The 21,316-nt window shown below is 36.9% G+C and overlaps 1 protein-coding gene across 1 annotated transcript; it reads right to left on the bottom strand.

Annotated features, from left to right (window-relative positions):
• Nucleotides 1-13,432: 13,432 nt before the first annotated feature.
• LOC147913313 (beta-defensin 109-like) lies at nt 13,433-21,037 on the bottom strand. The gene is made up of 2 exons (XM_087418651.1): nt 20,846-21,037; nt 13,433-13,638 (listed from the first exon to the last, which is right to left on the bottom strand). Exons 1-2 carry the CDS (start codon nt 20,934-20,936, stop codon nt 13,433-13,435), a joined length of 297 nt encoding a protein of 98 aa, XP_087274777.1. The 5' UTR covers nt 20,937-21,037.
• Nucleotides 21,038-21,316: the final 279 nt, after the last annotated feature.

Below are 21,316 nucleotides of genomic sequence, written 5' to 3'. Positions count from 1 at the left end.
TTCTGCATTGTGGTCACCACCAATAGTCTAGTTTTTACCTGACACCATACCAATGGACCCCTTTATCCTTTTCACCTTCCTGTCACCCCCTACTCCTCTGGTAATCACTAATCTGTTCTCCTTATCCATGTGTTTGTTTATCTTCCACATATGAGTGAAATCATACAGTATTTGTCTTTCTTTGTCTGACTTATTTTGCTTAACATAATAACATCAAGGTTCATCCATGTTGTTGCAAATGGCAGCTATTTAGTCTTTTGCAAAAGAATATTTTGTCTTTTTTATGGTTGAGTAATATTTCATTGTAAATATATACCACATCTTCTTTGTCCATTTATCAATTGATGTGCACTTAGGTTGCTTCCACATCTTCACTATTGTAAATAATGTTGCAGTGAACACAGAGAGGCAAAAATCTCTTTGAATTGTTGACTTCATGTTCTTTGGAGAAATAATAAGTGGTGGGATAGCTGGATCATATGGTATTTCTGTTCTTAATTTTTTGAGAAATCTCCATACTGTTTTCCATAGTGTTTGCATCAGTTTGTGTTCACACTAGTACTTTATGAGTATTCCCTTTTCTCCACATTTTCTCCAACAATTATGTCTTGTCTTGTTAATTATAGCCATTCTGATGGGTGTGAGGTGATGTCTCATTGAAGTTTTGATTTGCATTTCCCTAACAATTAGTGATGTTGAACATCTTTTCATGTGCCTGCTGGCTACCTATGTATCTTCTTTGGAAAAATGTCTCTTCATAACCTCTGCCCATTTTTTTTTTTTGAGGAAAATTAGCCCTGAACTAACATCTGTCACCAATCCTCCTCTTTTTGCTGAGGAAGATTGGCCCTGGACTAATATCCATACCCATCTTCCTCTACTTTGTGTGTGGGACGCCTGCCACAGCATGTCTTGATAAGCGGTGCATAGGTCTGCACCCACGATCTGAACCTGTGAACCCTGGGCTGTTGAAGTGGAGCATGTGATCTTAATCCCTATGTCACCAGACTGGGTGCCTCTGCCCATTTTTTGATCCAATTCTTCATTTTTTTGTTGTTGAGTTGTATGAGCTCTTTGTATATTTTGGAAATTAAGGCCTTGTCAAATAAATGATTTGCAAATATTTTATCCCGGTCAGTGTGTTGTCTTTTTATTTTACTGATGGTTTCCTTTTCTCTTCAGAGGCATTTTAGCCCGATGTAGTCCCATTTGTTTATTTTTTTCTTTTGTTTCCCTTGCCCGATGATTACACACGATATTCAAAATATACTGCTAAAATTGATGTCAGAGAGTGTACTGCCTATATTTCTTCTTAGAGTTTTATGGTTTCAGGTCTTACATTCAAGTCTTTAATCCATTTTGAGTTAATTTTTGCATATGGTGTAAGATAATGGTCTATGCTCATTCTTTTGCACATAGTTGTCCAGTTTTTCAACACCATTTATTTAAGAGGCTTTCCTTTCTCCATTGTATGTTCTTGGCTCCTTTGTTGAAGATTAGCTATCCAAAGATGTGTGGTTTTATTTCTAAGGTCTCAATTCTGTTCCTTTATTCTGTGTGTCCGTTTTCCTGCCAATACCATGCTGTTTTGACTACTATAGCTTTGTTGTATAATTTTAATTCAGAGAGTGTGATACCTTCAACTTTGTTGCTTTTTTGAAGCGTTGTTTTGACTATTCAGGGTCTTTCGTTGTTTCATATAAATTTTAGTATTCTTTGTTTTATTTCCATGAAGAATGTCACTGGGATTCTGATTGGGATTGCATTGAATCTGTATATTACTTTAGGTATTATGGAAATTTTAACTCTATTTAGTCTTCCAATCCTTGAGCATGGAATATCTTTCCATATCTTTATATCTTCTTCAATTTATTTCAGTAATGTCTTATAGTTTCAGTGTATAGATCTTTTATCTTCTTGGTTAAATTTATTCCTAGGTATTTTATTCTTTTTTTTTACAGTTGTATGTACAATTGTATTCTTTACTTCTCTTTCTGCCAGTTAATTATTAGTGTATAGAAATGCAACTGATTTTTGTATGTCAGTTTTGTACCCTGCAACTTTACTGTATTTGTTAATTCTTTCTAATAGTTTTTGGTGCATTCTTTAGGGTTTTCTATGTATAGAATCATGTCATCCATAAATAGTGAGAGTTTTACTTCTCCCTTTCCAATTTGGATGCCTTTTATGTCTTTTTTTAGCCTATTTGCTCTGGCTAAAACTTCCAGTACTATGTTGAATAAGAGTGGTGAGAGTGGGCATCCTTATCTTGTTCCTCTTCTCAGAGGAATGGCTTTCAGTTTTTCCCCATTGAATATGATGTTTGCTGTGGGTTTGTCATATATGGCCTTTATTATGTTGAGATATTTTCCTTCTATATCCATTTTATTCATAGTTATTATCATAAATGGATGTTGGATCTTGTCAAATGCTTTCTCTGCATCTATTGAGATGATAATGTGATTTTTATTCCTCATTTTGTTAATGAAGTGTACCACATTGATTGATTTGCAGATGTTGAAACATTCCTGCATCCCTGTAATAAATCCCACTTGATTGCAGTGTATGATCGGATTTCTGGGTTTTTTTAAAATGGTTTCTATTTCTTCATTGAACATCTTGTTTCTTTCATGCATTTTTTTCTAATTTTATTTAGTTGTCTATCTGTGTTTTCTTGTAGTTCAATAACTTCTTTAAGAGAATTATTCTGAATTCTTTGTCTGACAGTTCATAGATCTCCATTTCTTTAGGGTCAATTATTAGAGATTTATTTGTTTCCTTTGGTGGGGTCATTTTTACCTGACTTTTCATGATCTTTGATTCTTGACATTGGTATCTGTGCATTTGAGTAAGTGGTCTCTTTTTCTAGACTTTATAGGCTCACTTTGGTAGAGACAGTTCTTCACCAGTCAGCTCAGCTTGGTTTTCTGAAAACATCAGCTGGTAACATCCATGGGCAGGTATGGTGTGCTATCATGGTCTATTTTTGGATGAGGCTACTACCTGAGCTCTGAAGTGTGGAGGGCAGGTTGTGGAGCCGAAGATTATTCTCAAGCTTACCCCACAGGGCTATGTCGAGTGGTGAGAATCACCCATTCCTTTTCATAAGGCAATACTGATATGCCAGAAAGCTGGGCACAAGCTCCTCTACTCTCCCTCCCTTTTAAAAGAGAAGTCTCAGAGTTAGGCACCTTTTACCAATCCTAAAAAGTCAAGAAAGCTATTGAGATCTATGTGCTGTCTGTGGGGGATATGCAAGTGACCATCTGTGGTGGTATGCTCAGGCTGGCTGCCAGTGTCTATGGGCAGCCAGCTGCTGGAGTTCTTGGGTGTGCTGGATAGTGGGGTCTTCAGCCCCTAAATCCTAGGGAAGCTGGACACTCACTTCACTCTCTGGAGAGAGTGGGAGAAATCAAAGGCCGAGAGAGTCTTTCTTGGTGCTGAGCTATCTACCTTGGAGGAGGGGTGACTTGGGTAAAGTGAAACTAGTCTTCTTGTCCTTTACCATATGGCTGTTCTCAGATTTTGTGTTACACTAGTGTGCTACAATCTCTCAACTGCCCTCCAGAGCTCTTATAAAGCTCTGGGTGGTGGTTAAATCAGTGTTTCTGTGGAAAGATGAGGTCTGGGACCTCCTGTTCTGCTACCTTGTTTCCTGGAATATTGATAATGATCCTGTCTAGTTCAGATATTATAATGATAGTATTTAGAGTGGAACAAAAGTGTTGGAAACCTGCAGTACACACTTGCACATGCATTCTCTCTCGCAGAAGTTAGTAGACATATAGAATTACAAAACCAAGCGTGGCATGTCCAACCATCAGGGAGATTTAGACAGAATGTGAATGTCTGGTATAAATTAAGTAATGAGAGGATATTTTGATTAAAAAGGATAACAAAATTCTAAAGGGCAAAATAATTTATTAGTTTACATGACTAACTAAAAGATATTTATGGGGACAGGGAAACAGACATGAGTAAAGAGATTATTCTATAGTCAGCAAGAGAAAACTGTCAGAAACTGTGAAGAATACATCAGTGTGTCCAGCAGCATTTTGGAACACACCACTAGGTTAATTTTCCTGGAGACTACCGAGCATTTGCTCATCTTGTTTTGATGGTTGTTGCGATGTGGTCAAGGCTGTTCTTTCAAAGTCTTGGGATCTTTCCTATGTATCTATAAGGATTTTGTCTTTCTCTTGTAATCCTTTTTTCCCTCCCAAAACTATGAACCATATCATTAGGATAACAGTTTTTCAGGTTTTTTCATTATATATATATATATATATATATATATATATATATATATATATAAAAGACATCATGGTTCCAGGATAAATCATGAAAACAAGCAGTTCTGGGTCATCTCGGGCATGTCAATTTAAAATTATACATAATACATGCCATAAATTTTAAATGAACTAAGCCAGATTGAAGGTGTTTTCTGAAATCTTATATTCATGAGCACTCACAGGAAGTTAGTCTAGTGGAGGAACAAATATTGTGCACCCAATTTTGTGGAGTCCAGGTATGGATAAATAATATAGGGCTGGATTGACTTGTTAGAGAGGCTCAGTTTATCATCTCTACCCCCAAAAGACTTAGTCTTTGCAAACTGAATGTAACTCAGGTGTGATGCTTATCTATTTTATGCCCAGATAGTGGAGAGCAAACAAGGAGGAACAAATGAAAGAAAATCATCAAGTTCTCTCACCATTTACAAATTTACTTCCCGACCTACAGTATATCTCCACTGTTTTAAGGTCAATTTTGCCCTAAATCTAGTTAAGACCGTACCAACTTATTGTACAAAATGTCCACACTCTGAGAATTAAAAAAAAGTATATATATATAAAGACTTCATAAATATTGCATTAAAGGAAGGAGAGTCCTCACTACCAAACCACATTTCTTTAATTATCAAAATTTTATATATATAGTGAAAACTAAGACTTCGTCTAAGAACCACTTTGAGTTTGTGACCTTAAATAAATAAATAGCCAGTTATTTCTCAAACAAAAATTGGTTTATTTGGCATCAGCAAATAATTGCAATTTGAGGTCTGCAACCACAGCAAGCTGCATGCAAGGCCCCTGCAGTAAAGGGAGGAGAAACTTTTATAGACGGGAAGAGGAAGTTGGGAGGGCTATTGTAAACAAAGAGTCCACTGGAGGAACTGAGAGTACAAAGCAAAGTGATCTTTCATTGGCTGAGTTGTGACAGTCTCTCATGGGCTGGGCTTCCTGTCAGTCAAGAAGAGGAAGTCTTTCTTCTTCCTATTGGGCTCTGCAATCATTGTAGGGTATGATACCTCCTCATTTTTGCCTCTCAATTCCAATTTAATGAGGTTTCTGTTAATTTCCACAGGTATGTAGCTTAGCTGAAATCTTATGACATTTAGCAAAGTGAGACCTTATGACACTAGGGAGGAAGATGAATTCGTCAGAAGTTATGAAGCATCAAAAAGTCTATTTAAAAGGGGTATTGATAGCATCCTCTTGAAAGATGTTACTATAATTTTAAAGTAAAATGTTTAGGTTCTATTAAAGGGAATTATTTGTCTATGGGAGTAAAATATTCAGAATCTCTAAATGATCACAATGTTTTTTCCCAGAAGTAAGACATCAAAATTTCTCTGTTAGTCAAGGTTTTATCTTTTAGAGTACTTAATATACATTTTTTATTGTGGTAACATTGATTTATAGCATTATATAAATTTCATGTGTACATCATTGTATTTCAATTTCTGTGTAGATTACATCACGTTTTTCACCCAAATACTAATTACAATCCATCACCACACATACGTGTCTAATCACCCCTTTCACCCTCCTCTCTCCCCCCTTACCCTCTGGTAACCACCAATCCAATCTCTATGTGTTTGTTTGTTGTTGTTTTTATCTTCTATTTATGAGTGAGATCGTAGGGTATTAGACTTTCTCCCTCTTACTTATTTTGCTTAGCATATTACCCTCAAGGTCCATCCATGTTGTCACAAATGGCCAGATTTCATCCTTCTTTTATGGCTGAGGAGTAATCAATGTGTATATATACCACATATATACCATTCATCCCTTGATGGGCACCTAGGTTTCTTCTAAGTCTTGGCTATTGTGAATAATGCTGCAATGAATGTAGGGGTGCATATGTCTTTATGCATTCACGTTTTCATGTTCTTTGGATATATACCCAGCAGTGGAAGAGCTGGATTTTATGGTAATTCTATTCTCAATTTTTTGAGGAATCTCCATACTGTTTTCCATAGTGGCTGCACCAGTTTTCACTCCCACCAAAAGTGTATGAGAGTTGCCTTCTCTCCACATCCTCTCCAACACTTGTTAACTGTTGTCTTGTTAATTATACCTATTCTGATGGGTGTGAGGTGATATCTTATTGAAGTTTTGATGATCATTTCCCTGATAATTAGTGATATTGAACATTTTTTCATGTGCCTGTTGGCCATCTGTATATCTTCTTTGGAGAAATGTCTGTTCATAACTTTTGCCCATTTTTTAATTGGGTTGTTTGTTTTTGTTGTTGAGAGGTATGAGTTCTTTATATATTTTGGATCTTAACCCCTTATCAGATATATGGTTTGCAAATAACTTCTCCCAATTGTTAGGTTGTCTTTTTGTTTTGTTGATGGTTTCCTTTGCTGTGTAGAAGCGTTTTAGTTTGATGTAGTGCCATTTGTTTATTTTTTCTATCATTTCCCTTGCCCAGTCAGACATGGTACTTGAAAATATGATGCTAAGACCAACGTCAAAGAGTGTACTGCCTAATGTTTGCTTCTAGGAGTTTCATCATTTCAGGTTTACATTCACGTCTTTTAATCCATTTTGTGTTAATTTTTGTGTTTAAGATAATGGTCTACTTTCATTGTTTTGCACATGGCTGTCCAGTTTTCCCAACACCATTTATTGAAGAGACTTTCCTTTCTCCATTGCATATTCTTGGCTCCCATGTCAAAATTAACTGTCCATAGATGTGTGACTGTATTTCTGGGCTCTTGATTCTGTTCCACTGATCTGTGTCTATTTTTGTACCTGTACCATGCTGTTTTGATTGCTATAGCTTTGTAGTATATTTTGAAATCAGGGAGTGTGATACCTCTAGCTTTGTTCTTTTTTCTTAGGATTCCTTTGGCTATTTGGGGTCTTTTCTTGTTCCATAGAAATTATAGGATGCTTTCTTCTATTTTTCTGAAAAATGTAGTTGGAACTTTGATAGGGATTGCATTGACACTGTAGATTGCTTTAGGAAGTACAGACATTTTAACTGTGTTAATTCTTCCAATCTAAGAGCACGAAATATCTTTCCATTTCTTTGTGTCTTCTTCAATTTCTTTCAGCAGAGTTTTATAGTTTACAGTGTATAGGTCTTTCACCTCCTTGGTTAAACTTATTCCTAGGTATTTTATTCTTTTTTGTTGCAATTGTAAATGGGATTGTATTCTCAATTTCTCTTTCTGCTAATTCATGGTTAGTGTAGAGAAATGCAACTGATCTTTGTATGTTGACTTTGTATTCTGCAACTTTACCGTATTCATTTATTATTTCTAAAAGTTTTTTGGTGGATTCTTTGGGGATTTCTACATATCAAATCATGTCATCTGCAAATAGTGACAGTTTCACCTCTTCCTTTTCAATTTGGATCCCTTTTATTTATTTTTCTTTCCTGATTGCTCTGGCTAGGACTTTCAATACTATGTTAAACAAGAGTTGTGCAAGTAGGCATCCTTGTCTGGTTCCTGTTCTTAGAAGTATAGCTTTCAGTTTTTCTCTACTGAGAATGATATTACCTGTGGATTTTTCACATATGGCCTTTATTATGTTGAGATACTTCCCTTCTATACCCATTTTATTCAGAGTTATTTTCATAAATGGATGCTGTATCTTGTCCCAGGCTTTCTCTGCATCTATTGAGATGATCATGTGATTTTTATTCTTAATTTTGTTAATGTGCTGTGTCACGTTGATTGATTTGCAGATGTTGAACCATCCCTGCATCCCTAGAATAAATCCCACTTGATCATGGTGTATGATCTTTTTAATGTATTGTTGGTTTAGATTTGCTAGTATTTTGTTGAGGATTTTTACATCTATGTTCATCAGTGATATTGGCCTATAATTTTCTTTTTTGTGTGTTGTCCTTGTCTGGTTTAGGTATCAAGGTAATGTTGACTTTGCAGAATGAGTTAGGAAGCTTGTCCCCCTCTTCAGTTTTGTGGAAGAGTTTGAGAAGGATAGGTATTACGTCGTCTTTGAACGTTTGGTAGAATTCACCAGGGAAGCTGTCTGGTCTTTGACTTTTATTTTTTGGGAGGTTTTTGATTACTATTTTTATTTCCTTACTGGTGATTGGCCTATTCAAATTACTTCTTCTTGATTCAGTTTAGAAGTTTGTACGATTCTAAGAATTTATACATTTCTAGATTATCAAATTTGTTGTCGTATATAGCTTCTCGTAGTATTCTTTTATAATCTTTTGTATTTCTGAGGTGTCCATTGTAATTTCTCCTCTTTCAGTTCTGATTTTATTTATTTGAGCCTTCTCTCATTTTTGTTGGTGAGTCTAGCTAAAGGGTTATCAATTCTGTGTATCTTTTCAGAGAACCAGCTCTTAGTTTTATTGATTTTTTAAAATGTTTTTTAGTCTCTATTTCATTTATTTCTGTTGTCATTTTATTATTTCCTTCCTTCTACTATTTTGGGCTTTGTTTGTTCTTCTTTTTCCAGTTGCTTTAGGTTCACTGTTAGATTGTTTATTTGAGATTTTTCTTGTTTGTTTAGGTAGGCCTATACTGCTATAAACTTCCCTCTTAGAACTGCTTTTGTAGTATCCCATGAATTTTGGCATGTCGTATTTTCATTTTCATTTGTCTCCAGATATTTTCTGATTCTTCCTTTGATTTCTTCATTGACACAATCGTTATTCAGTAGCATTTTGTTTAATCTCCACATATTTCTGGCTTTTCCATTTTTCTTCCTGTAGTTGATTTCTAGTTTCGTGCCATTGTGGTCAGAAAAGATACTTAGTATTATTGTAATCTTCTTAAACTTATTGAGACTTGTTTTGTGGCCTAATATGTGATCTATCCTGGAGAACATTCCATGTGCATTTGAAAAGAATCTGTATTTTGTGGTTTTTGGTTGGAATGTTCTGTATATATCTACTCAGTCCATCTGGTCTAATGGGTCCTTTAAGGCCAATGTTTCCTTATTGATCTTCTGTTTGGATGATCTATCTGTAAGTGCAGTGTTAAAGTCCCCCACTATTATTGTGTTGCTGTCGATTTCTCCTTTTATGTCTGTTAATAATTGCTTTATATATTTAGGTGCTCCTCTGTTGGGTGCACAGATATTCACAAGTGTTATATCCTCTTGTTGGATTGTTACCTTGATCATTATGTAGTATCCTTCTTTGTCTCTTGTTACAGTTTTTGTTTTAAAGTGTATTTTGTCTGATATGAGTATTGCTACCCTCGTTTTCTTTTCATTGCCATTTGTGTGGAGTATCTTTTTCCATCCCTTCACTTTCAGTTTGTGAGTGTCTTTAGGTCTGAAGTGTGTCTCTTGTATGCAGCATATATATGAGTCTTGGTATTTTTTATCCAACTGGCCACCCTATGCCTTTTGATTGGAGCATTTAGTCCATTGACATTTAAAGTAGCTATTGATAAGGATGTACTTGTTGCCGTTTATTACTCTTTTTCTGGGTTTTTTAGTAGTTCTTCTCTGTTCCTTTCTTCTTCTCTTGTTCTCTTCCCTTGTGGTTTGATGGCTTTCTTTAGTATTATGTTTGGACTACTTTCTCTTAATTTTTGTGTATTTATTATAGATTTCTGGTTTGTGATTACCACAAGGTTCATATATATTAACTTACCTATATAGCAATCTATCTTAAGTTGCTCTTCTCTTTACTTTGATGTCTTGCTAAAAGCTCCACTCTTTTACTCTCTTCCTCCCACATTTTATGTTTTTGATATCATATCTAACCTCTTTGTGCATGTGTCTCCATTACCCTCTTATCACAGAAATAGATAAATTTAGTACTTTTGTTTTTTGACTTTCATATTATCTTCATAGGTGGTTGACCTGCTACATTTATTGTATATCTGCCTGTACCAGTGATTTTGTGTGTGTGTGTGAGGAAGACCAGCCCTGAGCTAACATCCGTTGCCAATCCTCCTCTTTTTTTATTTTTGCTGAGGAAGACTGCCCTGGGCTAACATCCATGCCCATCTTCCTCTACTTTATATGGGATTCCACCACAGCATGGTTTAACAAGCGGTGCGTTGGTGCATGCCCAGGATCTGAACCGGCGAACCCTGGGCCACCACAGTGGAGTGCGCGCACTTAACCACTTGCGCCACTGGGCCACTTCCCTGTACCAGTGATTTTATTGCTTGTTTTTTCCAATAATTTTCTTATTCCTATTTGTGGTCTTCTCTTTTCCACTTAAATAAGTCCCTTTAACATTTCTTGTACAGCTGGTTTCTTGGTGATAAACTCGTTTAGTTTTTCCTTGTTTGGGAAACTCTTCATCTCTCCTTCCCATCTGAATGATAACCTTGCTGGGTAGAATATTCTTGGCTGTAGGTTTTTTCCTTTCAACACTTTAAATATATTGTGCCAATCCCTTCTAGCCTGTAAGGATTCTGCTGAGAAGTCAGCTGATAGCCTTATGGGGTTTCCTTTGTATGTAACTTGTTGCCTTTCTCTTGCGGCTTTTAGGATTCTCTCTTTATCTTTAATTGTTGACAGTTTAATTATAATGTGCCTTGATGTGGGCCTCTTTGGGTTTATCTTGTTTGGTGCTCTCTGTACTTTCTGTACCTGGATGTCTGTTTCCTTCCTTATGTTAGGAAAGTTTTCAGCTACTATTTATTCAAATAGATCCTCTGCCCATTTGCCTCTCTCTTCTCCTTCTGGGACACCTATCACACAGATGTTAGTGCACTTGATGTTGTCCCAGTGTTCCCTTAGACTGCCTTCAATTCTTTTTTCTTTTATCTGTTCAGCTGGGTGATTTCTTCTAGTCTTTCATCCAGCTCACTGATCCATTCTTCTGTATCCTCTACTCTGCTATCGAGTCCCTCTAGTGAATTTTTCATTCCCAGTATTGTATTCTTCATCTCTGATTGGTTCTTTTTTATATCTTCCAATTCTTTATTGAAGTTCTCACTGAGTTTGTCCGTTCTTCTCCCAAGATCAGTGAGCAAGCATCCTTATGACTATCTGTTTGAACTCTTTGTCAGGTCGATTATTTATTTCTGTTTCACTTAGTTCTTTTTATGGGGTTTTGTCTTGTTCTCTTACTTGTAAAGTATTCTTTTGCCTTCTCATTTTGCCTCTTTTTCTGTGGTTATATCTATGTATTAGGTAGGTCAGCTACATCTCCCAATCTTGGAGAGGTGGCCTTATGTAAGAGATGCCTTATGAAGCCCAGCAGACCCAGGGCCTTATGTGCTTCCCTCTTGTCACCAGTTCCAAATGTTCCAGGAGTGTCCCCTGTGTCGGCTAGATGTGTCCTTCTGTTGTGGTGGGGTTCCTCTTGCTGCAGGTGCCTCTGGAGGCTAGGCTGTCCCCCTGGTTGGCTGGTTGTAATGCTGAGCTGCATGTGGCTGCTATGGTCCTTTCAGTCACTTTATTGGGTATGGGGATCCCCAGCACAGTTGGCTGCACAGTCTAATAGCAAATTCCTGTCGCAACTTTTCTGTTAAGCGAGTAGGCCCCCAGCGTGGCTGGTTGCTAGGATCAGGGTCTTACAATTGCAGTAGGCCTCCAGCCTGCAAGGCTGCTGTCAGCTCTCTCAGGGTTGCAGCTGAGTGGGGCCAGCCCCAGGCATGAGAGCACCCAGGTGTTTCAGGCTTTGGAAGGTGGGACCAATCCCCTATGTGGCTCTTTGAGAAGCACAAGTCTACTGCAGCTCACAGGCCCCACTGGCTGCATGGCCACACACCTCATCAACACAGCCCTGCCCCATGCGTATGCCCTGACTCAGTGAAGTGGACCCAGTCACCCCTCTGCAGAGGCCCCACACACTCCACCAATGCAGGACCACTCCTCACACATGCCCTGTCCTGCAGAGATGGACCTGCACACTGAGTTGCAGAGGTTCCAGGCACCCCACCTATGTGTGCCCACAGTTTGCCTGAGGGCTTGCTGTTGGGTGGAGCCAGTTTCTAAGGCAGGCTGCCTGTCCTGGCTGAGTCAGATTAAACTGGTGCTCTATTGGGTCTTGCGGTAACAAGTCAGGGGAAGAACTCCAATGGCATCTGCCAACATCTGTATCAGCACACCTGTACTAGGTCAGAGTAATGGCTGCTGCCAATGTCTTAGTCCCTGGAGAGGTTTCACCTCTCACTGAGATGCACCTAAAGCTTCTCAGGAGAGTCTCTTTTCACCAAAGGACTGTTATCCTTTCTTTCTCGTGATTTTAGGTTTCTTTCCGAAGTGGGTGAATTTGTGCATGGACCCTTTAAGAGCAGGCTTTTTTTCCCCTTATGTCTGATAGTTTTTCTGGGGATATTCTCTGTTATATTTAATAACCAGCAACGCCAGGTAGTAGGACACTTGTCTTTGTTGTGCTGAATCCATAAGCTGCTTATTATAGTAACGCTCCCCCGCCCAGATCCCCCACTCCTCCAGGGAAGGCTTCGTACCTTCAGGTTGTTCCCAACTGGTCGTGAAGTGTTGCAGCTAGAAGGTGGTTTTTTTCTCTCCAGAAAGGAATTTCTGCCTCTTCCATCTCAGTCAGCACTGTCTCTTGCTGTAGAGGTTCTTTAAACCAGTTTTCAGTTCTCTCTTAGAGGTAGTTGTTCCAAGAGTAGTTCTAAATTCTTTGTGTCCATGGAGGAGGTGAGTTCAGAGTCTGCCTATGCCACCATCTTGACACTGTCCCTTAGTATACATTTCTGTTGACCTTCAACCTCTCACTCTTTCTTTGTTTTCTTCTCTTTCCAATTATCTGCCACACAGTTACAATCTTTATGTATTATCCCAAATTAGTTCCTCTTGCTCTATTCCAATTTTTCCCCTTTCTCTATCTACATCTCTTCCCCTCCCTGATATTTTCTGGATTTCTGCAATATTTTGCCTTTGCATTTTCTTTGTACTCTCTAGGTCTCTATTTAGTCATGTTTTGCATACTTGTATCTTCATCTTTACAACTTTTTTGTTAATATTTTGATCTTTCTGTGAAGAATTAAAAAATGTTTTGTTAACTAAATGGCATTTCTCACTTTTAAAGAGATTGTTTAGATATGAAAATGAGTCATAAAGAAGTAGTATCTGGGTAGATCTGAAATCAGTATTTATTTTTATTGACAAGGGATAATAGAAGTTGGTAATAAAGCTAAAAGTGTTTAACGTGTATATGCTAATGTTTTTAGATGCAAAGAACTTTCCTTTTGTTGCTTTTCCTGGTTTCATTTCAATTTAGGCTTAAGGGGTTCTTGATATTCTGAGTAGACAGCTGGTGTTGGAATTGGAATAAGAGTCCACCATGTTCTACAACATTTCCACCTTCTTTTGCAGGCACCAATCGTGTCTTCCGTCCTTTTGCAGATGTCTCTTCTGCAAATGCCAGACAAATTGAGACAGTGGTTCTCAGCAGAAGCCAAACCACTTCTTACTGCAGAAGAAGAGAGTCCGTGAGATAATTAGTCCGTGAATGGAATGTAAAACCACAAACACTCTCAAGTGTGAGAACATAAAGGTTCTGGTACGAGCATTTCTATGTGGAGAAAGGAAGCTGCCCAAAGATCTATTTAATTGCTCCATCATGTTCATTCTCTTTCCTTTTTACCCAACAGCACAAGTGTTAACAAATCCCTCCTTCCTTTTCTTATAACTTCTTGGCATCGCTAATTTAAGCTTCAAAAAGAACTGTCGTAAATGTCAAAGCAAGAGGATGGACAAAATATGTGTTCTAAATACACCCATTTCTTCATGATTTTACTCCTTTATATGGATCTTCAACAAATATTTACTAAGTGTTTTTTATCCAGCAGGTATTGTTCTTTGTACTAATAATAAAATTGTGAAAATGGCAGAAATGTTTCTTATTCTCACAAGGCATATATTCAGAAAATAAAATCTAACCATGCAAAAGTAGATTGATAATATAATTTCAGAAAGTGGTAAGTGTTTAGAAAAAAATAATATAATAATGGACCATATATAGTCCGGAGGATGGAGTTGATAAAATGGACAGAGAAAGGCTTTCTGAGAATGCAGCATTTGAACTGAGATCTGAATGATGAGACTGAAAAACACAAGCAAATATCCATGTGAGAGCATTATGGCCATATAGAATAGCAGGAGTAAGGTCTCTTTCTTAGTTTACGTGAAGAACAGAAAGACCTGTGTGGATGGAGTATATCGGAAAAAAATAAGCTTGATAAGAAATGAGGTGAGATAAAACAGGATCATGTATGGCTTGTCGGCCATGATAAGCTTACAGATTCATATATCTGATGCTGCAATTTCCTCACTTCAGCTCCCTTAAGAATGTATATGCTCATTCTTCTTTTTAAAATATTAGGTGTTTTACCTTATTCACTTCATTCTTTTCTCCTATTCATTTAGATAAGGGATAGGGTTCAAGTTTCAGGAAAAAAGATAGTGTGGGTACTCAATTGTGGTACTAGCCTATTCTAAACTAATATAAATCTTTCAATTTCTTCATGTTTCAGTCAGCTCAGAAAGAAGCTGAAGTTATTTTTTCTCTCCAAATTTAGATATGATCTACCTAACTCAATGGACAAAAATATCTTAGTCATAGAGTATATCAGCTAGAAGAAAAAGTAAATTTGTGGACATTCTAAATGATCTTTTCAATTGTATCTATAAAGCAGAGGATGTTAAAAGCTGAAAATTTGTCATTGTGTCCAGACCATTATTTCCTCCATTATTTGCTATGGACCCCAGTGACCTGAGCCAACCAGTCACATCTCCTCAGACCCAAAGCTGCCACACACCCCTGCACTTGGCATCCTGGACCACTAGATGCAGGATCTTAGAAATAAATGAAATGTTGTTCAAATCTTTTATATATTTACTGATATTTGACTGCTTGCCCTATTAATTCGTGAGAGGAATATGTTAAGATCTCACTATGATTATGTAGATTTTCAATTTTTCTTTGAGTTTTGTCATTTTATGCTTTATATATTATAAGACTCTATTGTTTGGTGAATATAAGCTTAAATTTATTACATTTTCTTGTTTGGTTGAATCTTTGAGCAATATGAAATGGCTTTCTTTATTTATAGGAAAGAATTCAACTTAGTGGTTCTTTTTTGCTAGTTAATACATCCATGGAATATCTTTTTGAATCTGTTCTAGTTTTCTAGGGCTACCATAAAAAAGTACCATCTACTGGTGCCTTCAACAACAAAAATTTATTTATTACAGTTCTGGAAGCTAGAAGTCTGAGATCAAGGTGTCAAGACCATTGCTTCTTTCTGAGACACCTTGACAGATGGATCAGTTTGAGACGTATCTCCTTGGTTTTGTAGATGGCCATCTTCTCCTTGTGTCTTCACATCGTGTTCCGTCTGTATGTGTCTGAGTCCAAATTTCAACCTCTTATAAGAACACCAGTTATATTGGATTAAGTTCCACCCCAATGGCCTCATTTTAACTTAACTACCCCTGTAAAGACCCAGTCTCCAAATACGGTCACATTCTGAGGTACTGAGGCTTAGGATTTAACAAATAATTTTTTGGAGGGCACAATTCAGTCCATAATACCATTCTTTTACTTCCAACTTTTCTGAATGCTTACATTTTAGGTGTGTTTTTTTGTACCATGTAGTTGCATCTATTTGTTTTATTTTTAAAATAAGTGCTGGCAATCTTTGATTTGAACTAGAAAATTAAATTGTTTGTGTTTTAATATGGTTACTAATATATTTGAGTTTAGTTATACCATCTTAATTTGTTTTCTATTTGCCTGGTTGCTGCCTTTTATCTCTCTTGTTTTCTCTTTTATATTGGATTATTTTTAATCATCTCACTTTTTTTCTTTCTATTAGTTGGGAAATTCAGCCTTTTTGTTCCTATTCTTTTAGTAGTTCTTATAGAATTAAAACATATATTCTTAATATATCTAATACTAAAATTAATCAGAACATTTACCCTCACATAATAGAATGAATTTAGAAGTTTGTAATCACAATTTAACTCTTCCCAATTATTTACTTTTGTCGTGAAATATTTTAATCCTTAATTTTTAATTTATTCCCTACCACTATCAAACACTGTTGGTGGGTTTCTAAATTGGTTCAGCCAAGTTTGAAGAGTTTACTTTCACCTAGTAAAGCTGAGGATTCATATTGCATGATCCAATTCCATCCCTAAGACAGCACCCCAGGGAAACCAAAATATATGCGCAAGAATTTTTACAGCAAGATTATAATAGCCAGCAACCAGAAAAAAATGAAATTTCCATCAACATTACAATAGTTAAATGTGTCATTTCTGTTGTATCAACTGCAAATTAGAATAGTCAAATGCTTTTCATTTCTGGTTCTTATACTTAAATGATTTTCTTGCCTTATTGAATTGTCATTCTATTTTATAATAATTCAGTATTTCATTATATATAGATAGTCCATTTGTTATTTAACTATTTTAATTGATGGAAATCAGTTAGGTGATCTCCAATCTTTTGCTCTTACAGATAATGTTGTGAAGATTAACATTATATACATGTCACTTAACATGTACATAAGCGTATACATTTATCTGTAGGATCTCATTGGATTGGATTGCTGGGTCTAAGAAGTTAAAATTTTGTTGTCTGTTCTTCTTTCATGATTTAACAAAACGTTTGTTTAGATCCAGTACTGTTAACTTTTTCATTACTCCTGTTTTTGAATGAGATGAGTTTTTTCTGGACCAAAAGCTTAGTGTAGGATATGTGCCAGGAATTATTTTTAATAACCAATATATTTTATTAATTATATTATCTCTTTTATTCAAACCAGTAGAGGTAATCAGATATATGAGTATTCACAATATAATGTCTCTCTTTCCCTTCCAGATTCACTTACAGATTATGTATTGCATATATAACTTGTTTAACCATTTTTGATTTAGTTCGAATTATCTACTTTTCAGGTCCACTATTGGCCCAAGGATGTTCCCACTAATAGCCCATGAATTCTATTCCTGTGTTGAAAAGGAGTGGTTTTGAGTTTGTACTTAGGGTGTGCCCCTGACCTTCTAGAAGTGTTCTTCGCTGGAACCTCCTAAATTGTGTCATGTACTTCCTTTTTGCACATTCCTGCTATATCCTAGTTTACTTGAATATGCTATTTTCAATTCTTTTTCTCACTTATGTTGCTTTTGGGTGACTTCTGAATAAAGAAGGGGGGAATGCTGAAAGTTCTCTTATCGGCCCCTTTCATTGGAATGTTTGTTTTACAGTCTTTCAGTCACCTCCAAAAGGCTTTATATTTATTCTTAGAACAATATACCATCTTCAGTTTCCAGATTATCTTCAGCTTCTGAAATTTTACAAACACATCTCTTTAAAGGACTGGAAATGACAATATCAGTCACAGTTCTTGTTATCCTCATGTGAAATGACACAAATTAAAAAAAAAAAAAAAGAGCTATCTGCACTCTCTTTCTTGCTACAAAGTATTTACTGAGCATGTACATTTGACCAGACACTCTGTGGCTCATTCCTGATTGAACACTGGAACGGAGGTGGAAGTCATTCCCTGCCAGCATGAACCACATTTTCTTCCAAATAAGAGTCCTTTTTCTCATCATTAAATTTGACCCTCAAAATAATGGTTTTTGGGTTACCTATAAGGACTCCAGAGCTATTTTTTAGATTCCACATTTAAGTGAGATCATGCAGTATTTATCTTTGTATGTCTGACTCATTTCACTTAGCACAATGTCCTCTAGGTTCATCCATGTTGTTGCAAATATACATACATCAAATCATCATATTGTACACCTTAAATATACACAATTTTTGTTTGTCAATCATACCTCAATAAAGCTGGAAAAAATTGTAAAAAAAAAAATCCCTTATGAAGTTATTTTACTTACAACTTTACCAAATCTTTGGGTGGCATGTGATTTCTTGAAAGTCTTGCAGCTATTAGTTGAGCTGGTTTGATGTTAGTTCAAAGATTTTCTTTATTCTCTGACAGATTCTTAACAATTTTTCTCCAATATTTTCATTTACTCCTGAAGATTTAGAAGCTTATTATAGAACGATGATGACTCTTACAGCAATTTCTCATCTGGATATCAGACCCATATATATGCCTATATATATATATTTTTTTTTGCTGAGGAAGATTAGCCCTGAGCTAACATCTGTTGCCAATCCTCCTCTTTTTGCTGAGGAAGATTGGCCTTGGGCTAACATCCATGCCCATCTTCCTGTACTTTATACATGGGACGCCTGCCACAGCATGGCTTGATAAGCAGTGTATAGGTCGGCGCCTGAGACCTGAACCCATAGACCCCAGGCCCGAAGAGTGGAGTGCATGAACTTAACCACTACCCCACTGTCAGACCCATATTTTTAATGTTACACATTTCCACCTGAAAGATGCATGGGTTCCTAAAACTCAAGATGTTGAAAGCGGACCTCATTTTGCTCCTGTCTGAATCTCAAAAACAAACATAAAAACAAACATTATCCTTATGTATTTCCTTTCTTGGCTAACACCCTTTTACTTTATTCAAGAACCCAAGAAATATTATTCCAGTACACTCATTTATTCATTAAATACAATCAGTTATAGCTCTTATATATGCCTTTCATGTGTCACCTTCTCTCCACCCAGAGTTATTGACCAGTTGTACTCTCTCACAGGTAAATTCCAGTGATCATTTCCTTTCAGGCTGCCCCTTCCTGTCCATCTTCTTCATTGCCTAAAGAAACGTTTGTAAATCCAAATGAATTTGTCCATTCCATTATTAGAACCATCCACTATATGTAAGCTCCTCTTTGCCTCTTCTCATAAAACGTTCAGATCTTTGTGAGTAGTAATATGGCTTACTTATGTTTTAGATCTAAAACTCAGAAAAGTGCCGGGAAGACAGTATATGTTGGATATAAGATGGCTGACCAATAACTTTATTGAAAACAGAATAAACAGATATTTTCAAATGACTGTTTGGGTTTGAGAAGTTATGAACAAAACTACAAAATGGCAGCCTCTTCAACAGAGGACCCAGAAGGAGAAATCAAAGTGAAAGATGAAGACATAGAATAAAAGAGAAGGAATAGGTGGACCATGAGAAATGGGACCACTGGATGAGAAAGAGTAAGAAGGTAACATCTGGGCTCCTTGAGTCTCAAAGCTCCTCCCTGGTCAGGGGATATGTAGACTGAAGAACCCGCATGCAAGTCTGGTTGTTGTTAATGACTCCTTCCATTATGAGGAAATGAATCCACACTACTTGATTCAGCCTATCCTTAGAGCTGTCAATATATTTAGCCGAGGATTAAAAATAGCAGCATGTGAACTACATAAAAAGTTAACATTGGAAGCACCTAATTTAAGCAGGAACTCTTTCTCTGTTTTAGTCATAGTCTTAGATGGTCTTAATTACCATACTATCCAATATGAAATTTAGAATAGTGCCTGGCAGTTAGCACATTCTAAAAAAATCCTTCTTTAATGCAAAAATAAAATATTTCCAAGTGAAACCATAAAGATTATTTGGTCTAACATGTGTCTTCTTAATATGCTTGGTCCCACGGATATCATCTAGTCTTGCATGACCTACAAACTATTTAAACTGTTTCTACATAGTTGACTATCACCCTCTGCAACCCTGACATGTTGTTTCTAATGCACATATGAATACTTAAATTTTAGAACCTGCAGTACTTCTATCTGAGCTGAAAGTGTTGTCTCATCTGAAAATGGTGAGTGAACCTGATAACTTTTAATGACCATCTTAGCACTAAGAATTAATGATCATAGAGTATCATCTTTTGTGTTATTGTCTCCATTTCCCAGCCCAATCATTTTTTTTTCTACATAACTCATTCATTGGTATTCCACAGTGTGTATTCCTTCTCAATTGCCTCATTTTTGCAGGATTAGATTTATGCTTTGGTACCTATTCTGTGTGACTGTTATTTAACAGCAGAATCCCTTCCTAGAATGTGGGCCAGCACTTGATCTTCTCAGTAACCCCTCCCTGGGGACTGTTTCTGAAACTCTATTCTGGGTCTATGCCATTTGTGTAGAGTGACCCTGTGGCCATTTTGGCTGGGACAGTTCTGGTGTTATACCTGTTGTTCTGATACAGTTATAATAGTGCTCCTTTTACTTTCCATTGTCTAATTTGGATAAAAAAAAGGTATATGCTCACCTTACTTGTATAATTATGGACATATCTCTCCCATAATGAAAGTTGTGCTCATTATGCTGATTTCTCAATCGCTTCAGGAACCACATACCTATATGACAGACTTCCCCAAGACATGCTCTTAGCACTAGCTCCTGTTGAGAGGATTCTGTACATCTCTCCCTCTGACCTGATGAGTAGATATAACGATAGATCTGGCTGTAATCCAATCCTTTCAGATATACCTGCCTACAAACAAATGGCCATGCCTCACCAAGGGCATCACAAGATACAAAGTAAGGATAAAGCAGAATGTGACCTCATCACACAGTTTGACTAACGGCAAAAGAATGGTCTCTTTCTTGTTTTACCCTATTGTAATCCTAGTGAAGTGATGATATTAGGTTTATGAATCCATAAGACTGATTCAAGGGTCCTGCCTGACCTGCCAGATAGCCTTCTAAACTGCAGACCCCTATAATCAGCCACCACCTTACCTGGGGCCAAGAGAGTCAAAAAGAGGAGAGTGGAAAGAAGCACATGGAGTCTCATGGCTGAATGGCCTGTGAAGAGAAGAGGCATCAACATGATTGGAGCCTGGAGCCTCTGAGCACGGCAGGTCCATGGCTATTTATGATGCTCCCTGGGCCCGTGGTTTGTTCTTGGTTAGTAGAGCCTAACGAAAGGAAGATAACTCAGTCTCCAACAGGAAATCTCCAGGGACGAAAGTACACAACGTGGTGGCAACTCAACGGATGAGAAAGCAGCAGTTAATGCTATCCATTTCCCACAGATTCAGGATATCCTCCTTGCCAGCTGTGCTCTTTACTACTTTCCATATGCTCTTGCATGTGTGGTCATACTTTATGCACCGATTGTGTGTCAGGCTGTGTAGTAATAACTAGGGGTACATGAAATAGATCGCAATCTGATAATGGGAGGTGAAAAATTAAATGGGTGCATGCAAT

Source organism: Ceratotherium simum, chromosome 28 (genome assembly GCF_057802395.1).
Source record: "Ceratotherium simum simum isolate JZ-2026a chromosome 28, ASM5780239v1, whole genome shotgun sequence".
Lineage (NCBI taxonomy): Eukaryota > Metazoa > Chordata > Mammalia > Perissodactyla > Rhinocerotidae > Ceratotherium > Ceratotherium simum.
The sequence above is the reverse complement of the archived record's forward strand: the minus strand, read 5'-3'. Positions and strand labels throughout refer to the sequence as shown.

Excerpts from the sequence above, each read along its gene's own strand:
- LOC147913313 (XM_087418651.1), bottom strand. The coding sequence starts at position 20,936 with ATGTTGATGCCTCTTCTCTTCACAGGCCATTCAGCCATGAGACTCCAT. Across the intron at positions 13,639-20,845 it reads TTTGACTCTCTTGGCCCCAG|TAAGAAGTGGTTTGGCTTCT; the intron begins GTAAGGTGGTGG and ends CTTCTTCTGCAG.